At 41.5% G+C, this 21,490-nt stretch overlaps 1 protein-coding gene and 1 non-coding gene across 3 annotated transcripts in view; both read right to left on the reverse strand.

Annotated features, from left to right (window-relative positions):
• Positions 1-21,490, reverse strand: part of NBAS (NBAS subunit of NRZ tethering complex) — a 175,649-nt gene that overhangs the window by 15,580 nt on the left and 138,579 nt on the right. For both annotated transcript variants that reach the window (XM_035109824.2, XM_035109823.2), the window contains 6 exons: positions 20,949-21,170; positions 20,524-20,726; positions 18,834-18,923; positions 14,300-14,495; positions 6,075-6,214; positions 3,954-4,098 (listed from right to left, as the gene is read on the reverse strand). In XM_035109824.2, the coding sequence (XP_034965715.2) occupies positions 3,954-4,098; positions 6,075-6,214; positions 14,300-14,495; positions 18,834-18,923; positions 20,524-20,726; positions 20,949-21,170 (996 nt within the window). The remainder of the gene's footprint in view (positions 1-3,953; positions 4,099-6,074; positions 6,215-14,299; positions 14,496-18,833; positions 18,924-20,523; positions 20,727-20,948; positions 21,171-21,490) is intronic.
• Positions 10,489-10,562, reverse strand: TRNAT-CGU (transfer RNA threonine (anticodon CGU)). The gene has a single exon. It is a non-coding gene; the product is annotated as a tRNA-Thr (tRNA).

Genomic DNA, 21,490 nt, shown 5'->3' on the forward strand with positions numbered 1-21,490 from the left:
ATTCTTCATTATGCTGTTGCAAAATCTCCTTTTATGGTGTTGTAAAGCAGAGCCTAGGGCTTGCCGATCAGAAGGTTGGCGGTTCGAATCCCCGGGATGGAGGGAGCTCCCGTTGTTCGGTCCCAGCTCCTGCCAACCTAGCAGTTCGAAAGCACGCCAAAAGTGCAAGTAGATAAATAGGTACCGCCCAGCGGGAAGGTAAATGGCGTTTCCGTGCACTGTTCTGGTTTGCCAGAAGCGGCTTAGTCATGCTGGCCACATGACCCGGAAGCTGTCTGTGGACAAACGCCTGCTCCCTCGGCCTAAAGAGCGAGGTGAGCGTGCAACCCCAGAGTCGTCCGCAAGTGGACCTAATGGTCAGCGGTACCTTTACTTTTACCTAAAGCTCTTTAGTGTACATCTCTTGTCTCACTAAGACTATCTGCAACCGCAGGCAGGAATGCTAATGTATCTGAGAAAATATTGCAAAACCACTAGGATTCGACCATGATTTACTGGGACCTCCAAAAACAAGCTGACTTTTTAATAACTTTTTAAAAGCCCCATCTTGGCAATGAAGTCAGTTCTGGGACTACTTGCAGGTGGGCAAGTCATGAGTGAGATCATGAACGAGAGCTGAGCAGCCCTACGTCCTTCTACTACCAATGCCTATTCACATTTAAATGGAAATGGACAGGAAGGCCGGAAACTAGACAGCATCTAAATATTTATTTCCTTGTGGAATAAAAAGACTGGAATAAAAACACAAGAAGTTGTCAGAAGCCAATATTGCTGTGTGACAGCATCTGTTTTTTTAGAACTTCCGGCACCCTCACTATCCTGGCCTGGTTCACATGCCAGGCTACATTGTTGAGTTTATTTGATTTAATATTTGTATTTGCGTTCAGAATGCAAATGTGAAAATGTTGAGCTCAAAGCGGCCCAAAATAGCATTGAAAAACAATAATCACTACAATCGCTATTAATCTAAAACACGATAGCATATAAAGCAAATAGTGGATTAATGCTATTCAATAAAGCCATAGTAACTCAATAGTATCACCAGGATACTTCCTAATCACATGGAACACACACAAAAAAGTGGATTTAGCTGTTGGTTACCCAATGTACTGAGATCCTCATTCACTGTACATGAATTATAGACACTTACAAGGAACTATACATTTAAAAATCATTTGGGGTGGCTGGGCAAGGTTGCTGAGTCACTGGTGGCTTCAGGCTTCAGGCCTAGATTCAAAGCATGGCTTTCCCAGGACTGGACAAACATGTGTGCTTCTGGAAAGCATCTCACAACCACTTTGCTCCTGGCTCTTTTCAGTCTTGTGCTGCTGCATCTCATGGTTAATCTCTCTCTCCTTGTTAACTTCAAGTCCAGGTCTTGACAACACACTAACTTAAACCTTGGCTTAGCATAACATGGTGGGGGGTGGGGAGTAGGGGAAAATAACAGGAAGAAGCAAAGTGGTTGGGAATCCTTCTCCGGGATCCTGGAGTGTGTGGTCCTGGTAAGCCATAGTTAGTATTACTGTGATGTGTGAACAAGGCTATTGTTTTAGACGCTTGCAGTAAACTTTTTTCATTTCAGCGAGTTTACTTACTTACGCATAATAAAAAAAAATCCTTCAGTGGCACCTTAAAGACCAACTAAGTTTTTATTTTGGTATGAGCTTTCGTGTGTATGCACACTTCTTCAGATACACTTGAAGAAGTGTGCATACACACGAAAGCTCATACCAAAATAAAAACTTAGTTGGTCTTTAAGGTGCTACTGAAGGAATTTTTTTATTTTGCTTCGACTCAGACCAACACAGCTACCTACCTGTTACTTACGCATACTTGCTTTTAAAGTTCTGCTGCTTTTATCTGTGCTTTTACTGCTAATTATCCTATCTATCTATCTAGACACGTCTTATGATGAAGTGGTTTCTACATTTTTCTAGATAAAATAATAAGCAGAAGTATTCATAATGCCCACTGTGTGCTTGGCTGGCTCAAACCATGCAAATTTAGGATAATCACATTTCTTGGATTTGTTTGTGGAAACAAAAAAACAACAAAAAAATCCTTCCAGTAGCACCTTAGAGACCAACTAAGTTTGTTACTGGTATCTGAAGAAGTGTGCATGCACACAAAAGCTCGTACCAATAACAAACTTAGTTGGTCTCTAAGGTGCTACTGGAAGGATTTTGTTTGTTTGTTTTGTTTCCACATTTCTTGGGTTAGTCCAGGCATAAGCAAACTCGGCCCTCCAGATGTTTTGGGACTACAACTCCCATCACCCCTGACCACTGGTCCTGTTAGCTAGGGATGATGGGAGTTGTAGTCCCAAAACATCTGGAGGGCCAAGTTTGCCTATGCCTGGGTTAGTCTATATCACAGTTTAACAGCAGCCTAACAATCTCAGGGTCTCAACCGTGAGTAAGCAGGAGGGGACTTTGCTCCGCGAAGGATGCTCCCATGTTTGGCTCCCTGTCCATTAGCCCCTGCTAAATGGGACAGAGTGTTATGCGTGCACCAGTCTGTAAGTCACCACTATTTTAGATGCATCAGTGAAACCGTTCTGCGTGTATTTCTTGTAGCTCCTTGCTAGTGTGCTTTAGTTACATATTCCTCCCCCACCCCACCCCGCCAAGCTCTAAGAACAAGAATGTTCTTTGGGGTTCTTTTGAAAGAAATTTTATTCAAGCCTGCTATGATGACGCTTTTGATGGGTTTGCAGATATAAAATGTTTACTGACGCGATAAAACTGCTGCTTTACCCAGGCTTTGCATTCTAACAGCCATCAGCATTTATTTTTGCAAACATTGCGCTCATGGCAATAAACTGCACTTCCAAGACACGCAGAAACTGCATTTCCAAGACATGCACTGTGTGGAAATACGCATAATGCTCAGAGTTAGAGAAATACAATATTCGCTGTTTCGTCCTGTGCTCTGTAACGCTTTCGTTGTGGCTTTTCACCAGAAATAAAGTGGAAAAGAGGCAAGTTTGAAAAGACTAGAAAATTAAATTAAAATACTTTAAATTTGACTAGTGCTTTCAGTCACTTATTGTTCCAGTGCAGTGCTGTCCCGAGAGTACAGCTGGTGAATGAAAGATTTAGACCATTCATTTGATAAAGAAGTAACAAAACACTCGTGGGGCATGAACAGCCAAATCCCAGGACATTGCACCTCTGTTTTGCCTTCGCCACCTATGTTTGGCATAGGGTTAGCTTGAAAATGGGTTGCCAAATACCTTCAACATCACGGTAGGAGATGCCATGAACAACCCTTCCTTCTAACTGTAAACTCAAAATTCTTGTGCTGGGGAAAATAAGAGTCAAAACGGGGCCACTGAGTAACAAGAGGGAGGTATCAGCAAGCAGAAGTGGTACAAAGGAAAATCTTAGAAAGAAAACCCAAACAACAAAAAACTCAATAAAGGAGCAAACTCGCTCTCTCAAATGGCCCATTGAGGGTTGAGTAGGCTCAGTAGTCACCAGGAACTATGTGGTACTGATTGTCAGTTGGAGTGGGGAAAACAATGGGAAGAAAATTCAGCTTATACTTTCCCCAAAGGATGTATGGCTGGCTGGAACGCACCCTGAAGGAGCACCATCTGTTAGTGAGTGGGTTGTGTAAGAAGGCTTGCACGCAGAGCAAAGCCCAGTGAAAACAAATGGGTGTTAGAAAACAAAAATGCCTGGTGAACAGAGGAAATAGTGCTTTGCCTGCACGGAAGGAGTTTGCAATAAAGGCAAATGTATTCCAATACTTGCTTACAAATATATTCCTATGTTGAAGAAGGAAAAGAGCCCTGCTTGATCAGGTGCGCTCCCCACATCGGCCAAACAGATGCCTCTGTGAGGTTCGCAAGCAGAACATTGACAGCAAATACAGCCACTGGTGAATTTACTACGCATGCAAACAGGCTCATCTCTTGCTAGGACTCTTTAAGAAAACAAACTCACCTCTACGGAGAGCACGTGCTTTGTCTCATATAAAGAGCGGCAGATTTTCAAAATTTCATTCCCTGCGTTCTCCTTCTGGTCCTGCGGGCATGTTGTAAGCATCATGGTTCCCAGTTTTACCCAAGGGTTATTACCAGGGCATGCTCTAAAATGCAGGGGGGAAAGAAGATGTTTCTTGAAAGCAAACTGATCAAGCAAACATTACATACCACGACCATCTGCTTAGCAATATAAACCGAGGAGCACAATTTGACAACATGTAACTGAGATCCAGAAGAAAAAGAATCAAGATCTTTGCAAAGTGGAAAGAATCTTTGCTTTGCAGCCATCAGTAAGGCAGATATCCAAATGGAAGAGAAATATATCTGTTTGACACCATAGGGTACCACCATCTCTCTCTCTCTCTCTCTCTCTCTCTCTCTCTCTCTCTCTCTCTCTCTCTCTCTCTCTCTCTCACACACACACACACACACACACACACACCCGCTTTACATGCAGAATGCCCCAGGTTCGACCCCTGGCATCTCCAGCAAGGGCTGGAAACGATCCCTCTCTGAAACCCTGGAGACAGCTGCTGTCAGGCAGTGTAGCTTAATCACAGAATCATAGAGTTGGAAGAGACCCTGAGGATCATCTAGTCCAACCCCCTGCAATGCAGGAACATGCAGCTGTCCCTTATGAGGATCGAACCTGCAACCTTGGTGTTATCAGCACCGTGCTCTAACCAACTGAGCTATCCACTGGCTCAGCAGAATGCAGCTTCCGGTGTTCCTCTGAAGGCTTAATCAAAAGCTCTCCGAGATCAGAATGAATAGCAATTACTGCTCTATTTTTCCAGCTAAAAGCAAAGTTTATAAACCGAGAACAAAGACTATGAATGAATGCGTGCACTCACAGGAAGAGGAAGATCTTTATATGCCACATTAAAAGCGGTGGCATTCGTTGAGGCAGATCGCTGCATTATGAAGACTGAATCACACACATCTGCTTTCCTTACAATGCTAAGATGTGCTGGCTTTGTGTCTGCCGAGCCGCATACAGGTGAAATGGGTCCATGTGGGATCACAATATGAAAAGTGAACAACATAGAATTTTGCCTGGAATGGAAGGAACGACTAAGGAGGTACATACTTCTCCATCTCCAGCGTCGAATCCATCAACATCAATAAGCAATTTTTCCACAGGCAAATTACTGGTGAATGTACTCAACATAAAATGAATACCGAAGAGGAACACTTAAGTCCTTACACAACAGTTTTCCAGATTAGTTAGCTCCAAGTAAGGTACTTAGCACAGTGCCATTGTACTATCTAAGATACCATTGTATTCTGCTCTGGTCAGACCTCACCTGGAGTACTGTGTCCAGTTCTGGGCACCACAGTTCAAGAAGGATACGGACAAGCTGGAACATGTCCAGAAGAGGGCAACCAAAATGGTCAAAGGCCTGGAAACGATGCCTTATGAGGAACGGCTTAGGGAGCTGGGCATGTTTAGCCTGGAGAAGAGAAGGTTAAGGGGTGATATGATAGCCGTGTTCAAATATATAAAAGGATGTCATATAGAGGAGGGAGAAAGGTTGTTTTCTGCTGCTCCAGAGAAGCGGACACAGAGCAATGGATTCAAACTACAAGAAAGAAGATTCCACCTAAACATTAGGAAGAACTTCCTGACAGGAAGAGCTGTTCGGCAGTGGAATTTGCTACCAAGGAGTGTGGTGGAGTCTCCTTCTTTGGAGGTCTTTAAGCAGAGGCTTGACAGGCATATGTCAAGAATGCTTTGATGGTGTTTCCTGCTTGGCAGGGGGTTGAACTGGGTGGCCCTTGTGGTCTCTTCCAACTCTATGATTCTATGATTCTAAGATGCCAACTGCTGCAGGAATTAGTTTCTTGGGCCATTTTAGTACTGTAATACATACTTTTTTTATATAAAGAGGATTAATATTTAACTCATGGAAATGTGTGTGTGCCTGAATAGCTCAGTTGGTTAGAGCATGGTGCTGATAACGCCAAGGTTGCAGGTTCAATCTCCATATAGGACAGCTGCATTACAGGGGGTGGATTAGATGATCCTCAGGGTACCTTCCAACTCTACAATTCTAAGATTCTGTGACCAAATACTTACACATTTGCACTTTTCATAGGTGGCCAGGCTTGCAGGAGCATGGCTAAGTGCTGGAATTCTCTATGATCCTTACTAGATCCCAAAAGTTTGAGGAAAAGGCTGTACCTCTTTTCTTCATTTTCAATATCAGTTATTTCCACCTAAGGAATTGAGAGAATGAAGCATGTTAAGTGTAGGGTTTGTTGGGGTTCAGATTAATGAGCCGACTATGGTGTAATTTTTCAGCAATAAATACGGTAATATTCCTATATTGCACTGAAGTCGCATTTGAAACAATACAGAAGCAGTCAACGGGATTTTCCTAGGAAACATTTTATTCACTCTCATCTGCAATTATGTATGCTGAACACACAGAAACACAGAGATAATATGAAATTACTAGGAGTTATGCTCTCCAAACAACATTATACCCATGCAAGCAGATTAATGGAATAGTACAAATGATTCTCCCACCTCCTTGAATTCCCTAGACAAACAAAATTCATTATACTTTACCAATGCAGATTACTGTATATGAAATGGAACATTTGTACTGTAACATTACATCTTAAAAGATCTTATGCTTTGATACTGAAATACCATCTATCAGAATAAGAATCTTTACTTGTATCAGCCACTAGCCATAGCAATAAAATAAAATAAAATAAAAGGTACCGAAAATACATTTTGGGGGTTTACGTCAATTATCAAATGGACAACAAAACGTTGGTGAAACAAATTTCCTGGGGGAGGGGGGGGAACAGAATTAAACGGCATTTGTAGACAAGCTTGCTCCTTCTGAGGGCATGAACTAGTTTCATGAGGGTGGGTGCACTGTTTTCCCCACAAGAGCAGCTGTCATAGTTTTGAGTGGATAGAAAAGGAGCCATTTATCCTTTTCCTGTGTTTGTGGAGAATTAGTCTGAAAACTGTGTCCCCCAGGTAAGAAACCTGCCAAACTGCAGACAAATGACTCTGTGTGTGTGTGTGTGTGTGTGCTAGGCACTGTTAAAAGTTGATTATTTGGGTGTGTTTGGAAATAACTAAATGGGATTCACTGTCTGGGTAAAATCATGAGAATTTAAGGGCAGTATATACACATTTTTAAATTAGTCACTTAATAAATTCCTGCCTATTATTAAGATTCTAGCAGAATCTCTTGGAAAGGGCTGGGGCATCAAGGTAAGTGGAGGGGATAATATCATTACAATGTAAATTAAATTTAAATCATAACCCAAGAGGACAAACAAATATCAAAACTAGTGAAATACAATAGACAAGTTTGGTAATTAATTCAAATCAAGAAAATAAAGTGGGCTTTTAAAACAAATAAATAAACCATGAATCTAAATCATCCCTGTGCCAAGGCAAAACGCAACTGAAATGGTTCAACTTGTCAGGTATTTTATGACTACTGCATATCAATGAATATATACATAATACAAGCATGGTGATTATATTCTGCACCAGGCAGAAAGGAATAAATGCAAAAAATTAACATTGCAAAATATTAAATAAACAAGTGAGCTGGCAATTAACCTTCATTTGCATGTTTTCCTTCATATGAAAATACAGTGTATATTCAGCACTATAGATTTCTGAACCCATCTCTAGTAGTTCAAGGTAAAAAACATAAGTCAAGTTTTCTTAAAATGCAGGCTTACTAGGTAATTCATATGATGTGACTAACTTCCCTGATAATCTGAAGCTATCCTCCATGTAAGCAACTCAGTAGAAAGGAGATGATTCAGTAAAGGTTCAAGATTCCTACCCCACCAAATGTAGCCTTGTTCACTAGCTCACAACAATCCATATATAAGTGGCGAAACCTTCTAAAAGAAATGTTTTCATTAGAAGCACTGGCATTCTCAGGAACACACTGAGAGCTAAGAAATGATACTGATGTAGCCTAGGACTTGTAGGAACTGAGCATTTTCCTTTCATAGAATTACTGGATGTTTAGAGAAGCTATGTTCCTTGGTCGAATGCTTGCAGAACTACTACCCACAAAGTCTCAAAGCAGAAGATTTACTAATGCCCTAGCAAAATCCATGTTAATACATGTGACACTTTGTACAAGCAAGTATCTCACAAATATTCTGAGGCCCTTGACTGCAAACGTGAATGTGAATTAATATATCATTAAATGCAGAATCGCAAAGAAGGCGCCTGAGAGTAGTCCCTTATTGCGACAATACATTCCCAGTCGCGGTGAAGCGCTGCTATAAAGAAACGCCACATTCAGATTTATTTGCAGCGGAAGGGCTTTCAAAATAAATAAATAAAATTTGAAATGGGATATGCGCTTTACCTTAAGATGCTGTGCTGTAGAGACATGAAATAGGGATGTGGACTTGAATGCAATCTCCCACTGATTCAATTACACCTCAGTCTCCACTCGTGGCTTTATTGAGCCATGTAGGCAATTATGACGCCCGTGGCAACGTGAAGCTGTGGTGGAGGTTCCTTCCTCCAGAGGAGGTTAACTTCAAATGGAAGACGCTGATTGATAAATTATTATTCCAACTTCACTGAGAGGAAACGCAGGGTAGGTAAATTATTGGCTTGGCTCAGGTTCCTCTTTAGTATCTTAGATAAGTGCTAGATTTATGGAGAGGAATTAATTATTCTGAGTACCTCAGCTAGACCACAATCATTGCCCACTCAGAGACTTCAGCTTCTGCAGTGCACACAAAGTGACAATTTTTGTTCAGTGCCCATGGAATTACTTACACAACATTTGGTATCTATCGGTTTCAGAGCTTGCAATACATACTAATGTGATTTTTGGATAGCGCAGAATTTTTCAGCTGAATGTTCTGATACTATCAGGGCGCTGTGTAAATTATTCAGTTGCGGCATCCATCCTGTCAAGTCTGCAGGTGCACCCCTTCATTCTAAAAAGCATTCACTACTGGAAATTTAACCTGGAAATTAGCACGGTAAACATTTTGCTTTTGCTTTTTTTTTTTTTTTTAAAGCTGGCTATTTAGTTCAGGTAACTGGTGGAGCTCCTGGGTTCATTCAAATTTCCCTAAGGCAGTCAATTTTTATTTTTATTTTTTTTGCAGAAAGCTATAATCTGCAAACCTGAGGACAGAAAAGTTGAGGTCAAAGAATAGGAAAGTGTTCCAAAGTCAATAGGAAGTTGAACTGCCGGCTGAATTAGATGCTATATTGTTATTTCACGGTTCATCTTTGCAGCACATCTGAAAAAACAGCAATATATATACTCCAACACTTTGCAGATGAAGTTACAGGTAGGTAGCCGTGTTGGTCTGACGTAGTCAAAACAAAATAAAAAAAATCCTTCCAGTAGCACCTTAGAGATCAACTAAGTTTGTCATAGGTATGAGCTTTCATGCATGCACATGAAAGCTCATACCTATGACAAACTTAGGTAAAGGGACCCCTGACCATTAGGTCCAGTCGTGACCGACTCTGGGGTTGCGCGCTCCTCTCGCATTATTGGCCGAGGGAGCCGGCGTATAGCTTCCAGGTCATGTGGCCAGCATGACAAAGCCGCTTCTGGCAAACCAGAGCAGCACATGGAAACGGCGTTTACCTTCCCGCTGTAGCGGTTCCTATTTATCGACTTGCATTTTGACGTGCTTTCGAACTGCTAGGTTGGCAGGAGCTGGGAGCAAGCAACGGGAGCTCACCCCGTCACAGGGATTCGAACCGCCGACCTTCTGATCAGCAAGCCCTAGGCTCAGTGGTTTAACCACAGCGCCACCTGGGTCCCATGACAAACTTAGTTGGTCTCTAAGGTGCTACTGGAAGGATTTTTTTAATTTTGTTTTGCAGATGAAAATAGAGATGTTATTCTTGTTAAGTGAAAAACAAAGCCACCTTTTCCTCTTGCTACTACAAGTTCTTAAGGGTTCTTTTAGAATGTGTGTTTGTTGGCAAGTTTACCATAACAAGTCCATCTGTAGGTCTACATGCCCACATATTCATAGGCATAAAGGTAAAGGTGTGATAAAGTAACACTGCAGAACGCTTTATCTCAGAATGGATCTGGCCCTACTTACTACAGAATGGCTACAAAGCCAGCCAATTCCAAGATTTAAGCTCCTGATCAGGGCGAGGAAGCTGTGGCCCTCCAGATGTTGCTGAATACCATCTCCTATCAGTCCTGGCCAGCCTGGCCAATGATCAGAGGTGGTGGGTGCTGCAGACTTTCAAGCGAGGAGCTGAAGCAGAACATGGGCACACTATGTGTGTTTCTACCTTTCCCCCATTTGTATTCACTGCTATTGTTTTTTCCCTTTCCATTGCTACCTTTCTCAGAATTGTAGAGTTGGAAGGGACTTCGAAGGTCACCCAGTCCAAGCGCCTGCAATGCATAGCTGCCAAGTTTTCCCTTTTCTCGCGAGGAAGCCTATTCAGCATGAGGGAAAATCCCTTTAAAAAAGGGATAACTTGGCAGCTATGCTGCAATGTGGGGCTCGAACCCATGACCCTGAGATGACGAGTCTCATGCTCTACCGACTGAGCTATCCCAGCTTCGGCGGCATCACTTCTTCTTAGTTCAATGCCTTCTTCGTGGATCAGTTTGTCTTTATGGATAACCCCAACTAGTCCAGTGCCACAGTACACAGATCAATTAGATTTGGTTGCAGAACGCCATTACTGGGGGTAAGTAAATCGGAGTTAAAACAATGCTTGCTGATTAGGTATGTTGCCCGGTTTTGAAGCTGTTCTCCAGGGAAGGGAGTGGTTTTTGCTGCTTTTGGAAATGCTTGTAAGAAATGCCCCATTTTCAGCTGACTCACAACCTCCTCTTTAATGCCCAACCTTCCCAGAATGCAAACGTTGAGCCCGAGAGTGTGCTTTAAATCATCAAGTAGTTGGCAAAGAGCAGCGGAGAAGTGTTGTGACAACAGTAGAAAAGAACCCATTGCACCCAGATATACTAAAGTAACAAAACAGCTCAGCTACATAGGTTTGTTCTAGAAAGAAAAGAGGGGAAATCTTCCAAACAGGCTATTTTTTTCCCTTTTAAAGAAAATGTCACCATTCTGAGGCACATTTTTAATGCTCCGTTTAACTAGAAAATTATAGAACCTGAAGACCTTAGATAAAACGCATCATGGGGATTACAAAACAACGCAACTCACCCTTGGACTCCCTAGTTACCCTGGCCCCCAAACAGCATTTCCCCAGTGGGATGCCATTGGAATGTGCATTAAGGTCTCTCAAGCCTTTGAAAACCAGGGACATCTGGATTTTTAAATTTTGTTAACTAATCATTAGAGAACTGGAAATAGCTGTGCTTCCGACTGTGAGATAGGTAGCTTCCTTCATAAAGCACATTTTTAATTCTGCACCAGCTGGCCTGCTTCCCAGCAGTACATTGATTTGTGGGACCGCTAACTTATAGCACCTAAAGCATAATTAAATATTAAGTCCCACTTTGATGTATGCAAAGTCTGGCTAAGAGGATTACTTAGACACACCGAGGGTGGCTTTCACACACTTTCTGGTAATTGAACATTGCAATATCATTAAAATTATCTTCACACAATAAGAATCCACATCCATCACTGGCATTATTTAGAGTCCCTTTAGGTGCTGGGCAGGAATGTGTGTGTGTGTGTGTGTGTGTGTGTGTGTGTGTAGGGGAGTATATTGTTAAAGAAGAATGCCAAAAGGAGGCAAAGAGAAGGATGGAATAATTATTTAAATAAGTGTAACAGACAATGGGAAGGTGTAATTAAGTTACAGGCATTTCCCAAACCCAAAATAGGAAGTGCTGATGATAACAACATACAAAGTTTTATGTTCACCCCATAGCTGCCAAGTTATCCCTTTTTTAAAGGGACTTTCCCTTATGCTGAATAGGCTTCCTCGCGAGAAAAGGGAAAACTTGGCAGCTATGGTTCACCCTCAAACTCCAAAGAGAGGTGAAATATTTTAATTCACATGCCAAAGGCTTCAGCATATGGATAAGTATTCCCCCCCACCCCTGATATTTTATGTTATTTATTGAATTTATATACTGCCCTATACCCAGAGGTCTCAGGGCGGTTCACAGAACAAAATCAAAATATAAAACCACAAAATACATAGTCAAAATAAAAACAACCCAATAGCCCCCCTCCCAATATACCGTATTTTTCCGTGTATAAGATGCCCCCATGTATATTTTGGGGACTCCAAATTAAGAAAAACCCCTCAGCACTACCCGTGTATAAGACGAGCCCCATTTTTAAAAAATAAAACTGGCAGGTGTGGGGGACTCCCTGGTCCTGAATAGGGTAACTGTGCCCCTGAAGGACCAGGTGTGCAGCATGGGAGCCATTTTGGACTCACAGCTGTCCATGGAGGCGCAGGTCAATTCTGTGTCCAGGGCAGCTGTTTATCAGCTCCATCTGGTACGCAGGCTGGGACCCTACCTGCCCGTGAACTGTCTTGCCACAGTGGTGCATGCTCTAGTTATCTATCGCTTGGACTACTGCAATGCGCTCCAAGTGGGGCTACCTTTGAAGGTGACCCAGAAACTACATCTAATCCAGAATGCGGAAGCTAGACTGGTGACTGGGAGTGGCTGCCGACACCACGTAACACCGGTCTTGAAAGACCTACATTGGCTCCCAGTACGTTTCCAAGCACAATTCAAAGTGTTGGTGCTGACCTTTAAAGCCCTAAACAGCCTCGGTCCAGTATACCTGAAGGAGCGTCTCCACTCCCATCGTTCTGCCCGGACACTGAGATTCAGTGCCGAGGGCCTTCTGGCGGTTCCCCCATTGCAAGAAGCCAAGTTACAGGGAACCAGATGAGGGCCTTCTCGGTAGTGGCACCCACCCTGTGGAACGCCCTCCCACCAGATGTCAAAGAGATAAACAACTAACGGAATTTTTGGAGACATCTGAAGGCAGCCCTGTTTAGGGAAGCTTTTAATGTTTAATAGATCATTGTATTCTAATGTTTTGTTGGAAGCCGCCCAGAGTGGCTGGGGAAACCCAGCCAGATGGGTGGGGTATAAATAATTGATGATGATGATGTAGAAAAAAACCCCAGTCTTATACATGGAAAAATACAGTATATAGTTCTGATATCAACAGTAATGGTTAGTTTGCCTTTCCACTGGTCATCTTTGGTGTTAATGATAAGGGTGTAATATTTTTCATCGTTTTAAAATCAGATATGACATTCCAGTATTTCTGAAAGAAATGTCCTCTATAATGTATTTCTTCAAAACCTTGTAATAATTCATTATTACCACAAGACATAGCTATCTGCTGAATATCTAACTGTTGGATATCTCAGTGGAGCAATCCTTGTGTTTTCACTGGCAATCAGTATAGAACAATGATGATCTGGGGGGTTAAGCCATCAAATGTAAAATGAGGACATGAAAATCTCTAGGCCCATGAGGCAGACTGAGAAAACCTGCAACAGATTTTGTGAGTTTATTATTACTGCCTTTTTACTGCCAGGGAGAGGGGTTTGTGAGATTTTTCTGTCTCAGGTACCAGAATAAGTTGGCTGGCCTTGACTTGAAGATTATTTGCTCCTCTGCCTCAGGTAGCAAAATGCTTTGGACTGCTCCTGAAAATCCCACTCCCATAATCTTCGTAGTAGGATCAAAACAGACCCAGAAGGCAGGAGCAATACATATTTGAATATAAAGTACAAAGAAAAATAAGCCATGAGCTACAGAACCCCATTAGACTTGAATGCTTCCAGCCCATACACCCCCAACTCCCACCAGTAATAATATGGGAGCCACAAATGGTTTTGAATATAACACAAAGCAGGGGAAGGGGACGTTCTAGTTTGGTTATTCTGAGACTTTTTGGTTATACTTCATTTAGACTTATTATGCACAACGCAATAGCAACGATCCACACCATATACACAACTTTTCATAATATATGACCCAGCTGTAGTTGTTTTTTCTAGTTTAATTCCCCCACCCCCATTTGTAATGATTATGTTACAAATGCTGCTCGGGAACCCATTAGCAAATGAAAAATATTGCAACATACTGTACATTGATATGGAGGTTGGGAAAAACATTAAGAAGCCAATGTTGTGAACTGAGACCTGCAGGTACAATTTTTATTTTTTAAAAAATAGAATAATCTTTGACAAGAAAAGTATACTCATCCCCAGTATTCTGAAACTGATTCACTGACAGCCAAAGATAGTGCTAATTACTATACATTAAATTGTTTGTCCTTTCTTTAAAGGCAACCCAGAGTCGTTTTAAAGCATCACCATTCAAGATGGCCTACCTGTGTCTGGGGCCAACAGGCCTTGAGAACAGCTTGAGTTCTGAAGAGCACGAGCAGCTTGCTGTCTTCGTCACTAAGGTGAAAGGCTTGCTCCAAAATCTGCAGGACTTTAATGCGAGGCTTCACGGGCAAAGAATCATCTCCACAAAACGGTCTAAGCCAAGCCAAGAGATCATCTGAAGACACTAGGTTTTCACTGCAATCAGATCAACAGTCACATGTGTTAAAAATTATTTTTATCATATTGAAATACTTCCCCTCAATGAGGCCAAACTTAGATTCACAAAATGTTTAGGGGTATGCATACCCCTGCATCCCATCCCATCCCCCCCCCCAAAGCACTGTCTACAAGTAAGGACCTGATTCTTTTATACTCCTAAGAATTAAACTTTGTTACATTGATGATGAATGTAACAGGAATATTTGTTATTAAAAATGAAGACTACTAAAAATTAAGACATGCAAAAAATTACATGTAAAAGGGCAGAGTTGACAATCACTGACTGCTACATTATTTTGTTCAAAGTTAATCTTCTTAGAAATAGGTCTGGATGGCAGACAATGTTTCTGACACTCAGAACATCTACAAAGATAATCCACAGTGGTTTGAAAGCGCTAAGCCAGAAAATTCCCAGGTACATCAAGAAATTAATCCATAAGCTCCATCATATGTGTTTCAATGTCTCCACAAAACGAGTAACCCCTTGAGGTGTGGAAGCAGATCCGTACACTCATCTGTGATAAAGGGAAGGGTTTGGTTTTTTTTTAAGTTGATACAATGGTTGCGCTTAGATTTCTAAGTGTTTAAAACAACAACAACAACAACAACTCAGCTTTTCCATGCAGTAAATGTACGTTATTGAGACTGGGTTCCAAATTAAATGTATAGGAACCGTTCTGGGCACTTCATTACAACATTGCAAAAATGATTTGAAAACAAGGAACTGTCCAAAAGCAGCATGCCATATGATATGGGGTGCAGGGGAACTAAAGTCGTGTTTCTATACAGGTGACTCTCAATTTATGTGGGATTTATGTTCCAGGGATGATGATGATGATGATGATACCACCTTGCAAATATTTAAGTATCCTGTTAGAGCTTTCTATGTCCAAAGCAAAGGGATTTATGTGGGTTATGTTTAAGGGTACTTGAAACCCACCTCTGACCCAGAATCTCCACAAAGATCTCTTTGGAGAGAATCTCACTGAGCATGCGCATCCTCTCTTAATATCTTAATTTCTCGGCCCCTCGAGTGAATCTCAAAAACTACATTTGTAGAAGTAGCATGAAGTCAAGTGAAATTAATGTGCTTCACAGCACTTCGGTTTTTTTTGCACACAGATACATGAGACATGTCAACAGACACTTCTACAAAGAGACTGCAAATCAAACCAAAAAAAGCCCTTTTAAGAAAGTCGCTTGTGACCAACGAACATGCAGAGATCAAACACTCAAATATTTGATCTAAAAACTCTAATCAGCAAGCAAAGATACTGATGTCTAATTTTAAATTCTTCTTATTTCATACGTTAGAAGTCACAAGATCAATAGACAAAGAAAAACACACCAGAACTTCAATGACATAATATTTCCTTGTCTAGAAACCAACTATAATGCCCAGGAGCAAAATAGTGGGGGGAAATGATTTTTTTAAATAAAAATATTTTCAACATTTCTCTTTTCCCTCTACTACAAAAGGCATCTGTATAAAAGCTTCCTAGCTTCTGTGTTAGCTTTGGAGGCTCTTGCACAAATTCCTCTGTGGCAGCAAGCAATTTTGACTTTTTTCCTTATTTGCATGAGAATGAACTACTGATGCAAAAGGTTCTCTTTGATGCACTTCTCTACTTCCCTAGAAAAGGTGCACTAGAAAAAGTGTCCCGCCGCAACTAATTAGCACGGAACATATTTTTTCTTTATAGGAGATGCTATGGCAACTTATCCGTTTCAGCACAAGTCTTTGCTCAACAACAGCCAGCAAAATTAAATCCTGGTTGGCAAAGGAAATGGACAACTTATAGGTTTTGAGTTCCTGTCACAATACTTCTGCACTAAAATCAGCTACAGATCACCTGGCAGCAAACCTATGGTGATCATGAAAGGTACACTCATGGGGCGTCAGGATCCTAGCTTAAGCACTCAGCTTTCTTTCTGGGTCCTACCAAAGCCTAATAAGCTGAGCATTCCACTTCCATATGGTCAGTGACAGGTCTCTGGGACATAATCAAGGCTTTAAGACTCCAAAGGTCATCTGGTCCAACTCCCTGCAATGCAGGAATCTCTGCTAAAGCATCCTTGACAGATGACCATCCAACCTCTGCTTAAAAACTCCAAGGAAGGAGAGTCCACAACCTCCTAGGGAGACTGTTCCACTGTCGAACAGCTCTTTAACCATCATGAATTTGTTAATCCTTCTCGGTAAATATGCCTACAAAGAAATAAAATTATAATTATCTCTTCTTCTCTGCCCTCAACAACATTATCTTTGGTTCTGTGATAGGAGAAGCTGCGTCTTCTAAACATCTTTTAATTACCCTCAGAGGTGTGTGTGTGTACACACACACATTCACACACACACACCACTTAATCAGAAAATATCTCTATATACCACTTAATCAGAAAATATCTCTAAGCAGTTTACACCCCAATGTAAAATACTTTAAAAAATAAAAAGGAATAAAAAGATTTTAAAAAGCAGACAATAACATTATCGATACCAGCAACTCCCCATTTACACAGGGGTTATGTTCTGAGGCACCACACATCTAAGTGAAATCACGTATATTTACTGTTTCAAACCCACATTTACTGTTTCATGCCTGATGTGCTCTATCACAAACTTGGTTCAAATGGACACATCCTAGTATCTATTTGACCTTTGCAGGGAGAGGCTGATACAAAGCAAAGCATTGGCAAAACCGCATACAGGGAAGAGAATTAGGAAGGAGGCAATTCGCCAGTTACCCAGAAGGAATCACTGGTCTACATCATCGGACATCTTTATGTCTAATACATAGTTTTCAACAAGCGGCAAGCGGCTTCAGGTGCAACAGGAATCGTAGAGCTGGAAGGAACCGTGAGGATCATCTAGTCCAGGCACCCCCAAACTGCAGCCCTCCAGATGTTTTGGCCTACAACTCCCATGATCCCTAGCTAACAGGACCAGTGGTCAGGGAAGATGGGAACTGTAGTCCAAAACATCTGGAGGGCGGAAGTTTGGGGATGCCTGATCTAGTCCAATGCAGGAATCTTTTGCCTAACATGGAGCCTGAACCCACAACTCTGAGATGAACAATCTCTTGCTCTACTGACTGAGCTAGGAGCAGTAAAGAAGAATCACATCTTATACTCCCCCCTCCAACTCCCTATCCCTTTGTCCTTTTACAGTTCCAAACGGCTATAAATAAATGTGTAAATAATGTTGTAGTATTCATGGGCGATATTTCAAACTGACACCAAGCTTTTCAAAGGAAAGAGGCTGCAGGTAGAATGTGATTTATATTGTAACTAACGGTTGCTATATTCATCCTAACAAGACAGATGGGAAAGTAATATCAGTCAGAAAACACCAATTCAACCTGTCTGGAAGAATTGAAATAATATGAGCCGACAGTTTAAGTTATCATTTTGCGAAAACTTCAAAAAAATTATTTGGCGCCTGCTATTCTCTTTATGCCCCATCTCTCGGAGAACTGGTTCTAAATTAGAAATGAGGCTTCAGAGTGATTGGCATTCAAAACGTAAATTATAAAGTTGAAAAATTAAAAAGGGAACTGTGGAGACCCTGGTTTCAAACGTTACCCAGACTCATTTTTCAAATGACAGCAACATTCTGAAGGACGCAATTTATATTTGGTTCTCTACAACGAACGAAAGGAGGCGGAGGTAAATAACGTTTCATAAAATATCGATTTTGAGCGTTGTCTGTTGCTATGCTGATATATCAAAGTAGAGCTAAAAGCTGCAATAATAACAAGAAACAAAAAAACAAAAATAGGAATCTCTGAACAATGTTACAGAGTTACCACAGAAACAGTGGTCAACGGCAGGAGACCTTAATGCTCATTCAACCACACTTCTGAATGAGTGAACTAATAATAATAATAATAATAATAATAATAATAATAATAATGTATTATTTATACCCTGCCCATCTGGCTGAGTTTCCCCAGCCACTCTGGGCGGCTCCCAGCAGAATATTAATAATAATAAAAAGTGATAAAACATCAAACATTAAAAGCTTCCCTAAACAGGGTGGCCTTCAGATGTCTTCTAAAAGTCAAATAGTTGTTTATCTCTATGACATCTGATGGGAGGGCGTTCCACAGAAGGCCCTCTGCCTGGTTCCCTGTAACTTCGCTTCTCACAGTGAGTGAACCGCCAGAAGGCCCTCGGCGATGGATCTCAGTGGGAGGGTGCCACTACTGAAAAGGGATCAGCACCACAATGCTTCCACTCTAACATCCCGGACAAATAGTTTACAAAGGATTAACAAGTGTGGTTCTGTTTGCGATGCACCTACAAAGCTCTTACCCGTTTTCAGCACTCGTATGGACCGCAGACACAATACTTTCTAATATCTGGAAAGGATCCTTTTTGAAAGGAGATTGGCCACTGCTTTCACTATCGAGGGAAAGAAACAAAAGCAAGATTGTAGAAATACAAGCTCCAGAAAGAAACGTTTCAGAATCCTTAATGCTTAAGAGTGTGTAATTCTATGCTATTTATCCAGCAGCAAATCATGGCAAATGACACATTTTCCTACGTGGATGTTGCCTTTTATCACTGTCACAACAAATAAAAAAGGAAATATGAAGCTATAATGCCAGACCCCCGATTATGCCAAAGGGAGAAAGACTGGAATAATTTGTTGCCAGAGTTTTACTGTATTTGCTTGCCATTAAGTCACCATAAAACTCACGGGTGGAGTCAGACTCCCGTACCACTTTTGCTGAATAGCTTGTGTGTTGAGAAGCAGAATCTAGCGCTTGAATTGGGGGCTTGCAAAAGGCTCATGAATGCTTGAGCCCCCACCAGAAATTTCACTACCTTTGCCATGTTGCAAAAAACTTATCTTCAGGCTAGGGCAGGGTTGTCATACATTCAGGAAATCCCAGACAAGTCCTCTTTTTTTGGGGGGGGGGATGGACATGCCCATCTGAGGGGATTCTCACAATTTATAGCAATCCGTGTTTTCAGGAAAAAAATTGTATGTAGTTCTGGTTCAGATTCGGATTCAGTCTCAGTCTTGGGCAGCCTGGGCTCTGGAGTGGCTCGGGCTCAAGAACTTTGTGTGTCCAGATTTTTACCTCATGAAATATGGCAAAACTAGGCTAGGGAAAAGGTGGCAGGAGTGGAAATGGCAAGGGTTACCCAAGCATGTTTCCACGCCTGGGACAAAACTACCAGTCTCATTATCCCTGGTGGAAAAATGGCCAGCCTGCGCATCTCTTCCACTTAGGATGTGGGTTTTCTTCATCCGGCTATGAAACTAGGTACTTGGTTCAGGGGAAAGCAGTGAGTGGGCAGAATCAAGATGAGCAGCACCTTGTTCATGTTCACCCTTTCCACAGCAGGCTCAGGAAATGCCTTGATACTTTTTGTGCACATTTGAACTGGGGTACTGAAGTACAGTGGTGCCTCGGAAAACGAATTTAATTCGTTCCGCGAGTCAATTTGTTTTGCGAAAAATTATTCTTGCAAATCTCGGTTTCCCATAGGAATGCATTGGGGGGAAAAAAATTTTCCCCGTAGGAATGCATTAATTAAATTTCAATGCATTTCTATGGGAAACCGCAATTTGCAAGACGAATTTTTCACAAAACGAATTCATCTTGCGAGTCACCAGATTGCAAGACGCATTCGTCTTGTGAAAAATTCGTCTTGCAGGGTATTCGTCTTGCGAGGTACCACTGTAATGTTGATTGTGGTGTAGGGGGAGGTCAAGTTGGAGAGCTTTCTCTGTCTTTGACCCCAGAGTGTCAAACCTAGAAATGACTGCCATTCTCTGACCAATACATGACAATTTAAGCAGGTAGTTCCTGATTAGTTTATAGGTGGGGTTTCCCCTCTGTTTGTTGGATTGAATCCAGGAAATATATTTCAGAGCTTTTCATTAATGGAATGTGGGTTAGGTGGGCCTCGTGTAAAAAGTAAACCTAAGCATTCAATTAAATTTAAGAATACACTTTCAAAGGTCTGTTTGTGTGCAAATTTAACTTACCTTAAAGCACCCACCACTTTATTTACCGCTGTCCTTACAATATCGCTAGGTGAGAGTCCCAGATCTCCAACAGCAACATCCAATAGTTTCTGGATCATATCCAGGGGCTGACCATCTATACACATAGTTACAGCTTGCTCATTGATTTTCTCTTTTTCTGACCGGGATAAATCATACTGGTGCCCATATTCTCTTAGTATATCCTGGAGAGAGAGGTATTTTAAATGCACATGGGGCAGTCAACTTTAAACATACAATATATAAGGTATCTAAAAACAGTTCCCCAAAATGATACTGCCAGTAAACCCACCCATTCTTCTGAGAAAGCCTACAGAAATGCACATGTGTGTGTGTTCAGCATCGCAAATAATTATTATGTGTAACACTGATTTGGTCAGGTTTTCCCCCATAAAAAAATCATTTACCTGGTCACTGTTTTTTAGGGAAGAAATAAAGCTATGGCTAAGTGTTTCCAGATGCGCGAGAGATTGCTGTAGGTGACTCAAAGCATCTTCATAAGTGATGTGCCTGTCAGGGACGTCTTCTGCATGGTCTCCCTCAGAGGACCTTTTCCCAGCTTTTTCGGCAGTGTGTTTCACTGACTTAATAGCCTTCCTTGTCATCTCTACCCGGGAATCAACCGACAGCTGAGAAAAGATAACACACGTTTCATCATAAATTGTCATATGCAAGGCAAGGTGTATCTGGATACAAATGAGTAGCTGAGCAATACATAAACACTGATTAAGGTAATTGTCTTTGCTTCTAAAGGACAAGAACGTGTTAAATATAACAGAAAATGAGCAAGAGAGCGGCTTTGTTACTTAAAAGGAGCCATTCCTTTCAAATTCCTAATCCCATGTTGGCTCGTTTTTTTTTGTCACGCCTACATCTTCTTGAGCGATTCCATTATCTCGATTTAAAAGTCTTCATTTTTTTTAAAAAGAACCAAGACAAATAACTACCT

Source organism: Zootoca vivipara, chromosome 3, assembly GCF_963506605.1.
Source record: "Zootoca vivipara chromosome 3, rZooViv1.1, whole genome shotgun sequence".
Classification (NCBI taxonomy): domain Eukaryota; kingdom Metazoa; phylum Chordata; class Lepidosauria; order Squamata; family Lacertidae; genus Zootoca; species Zootoca vivipara.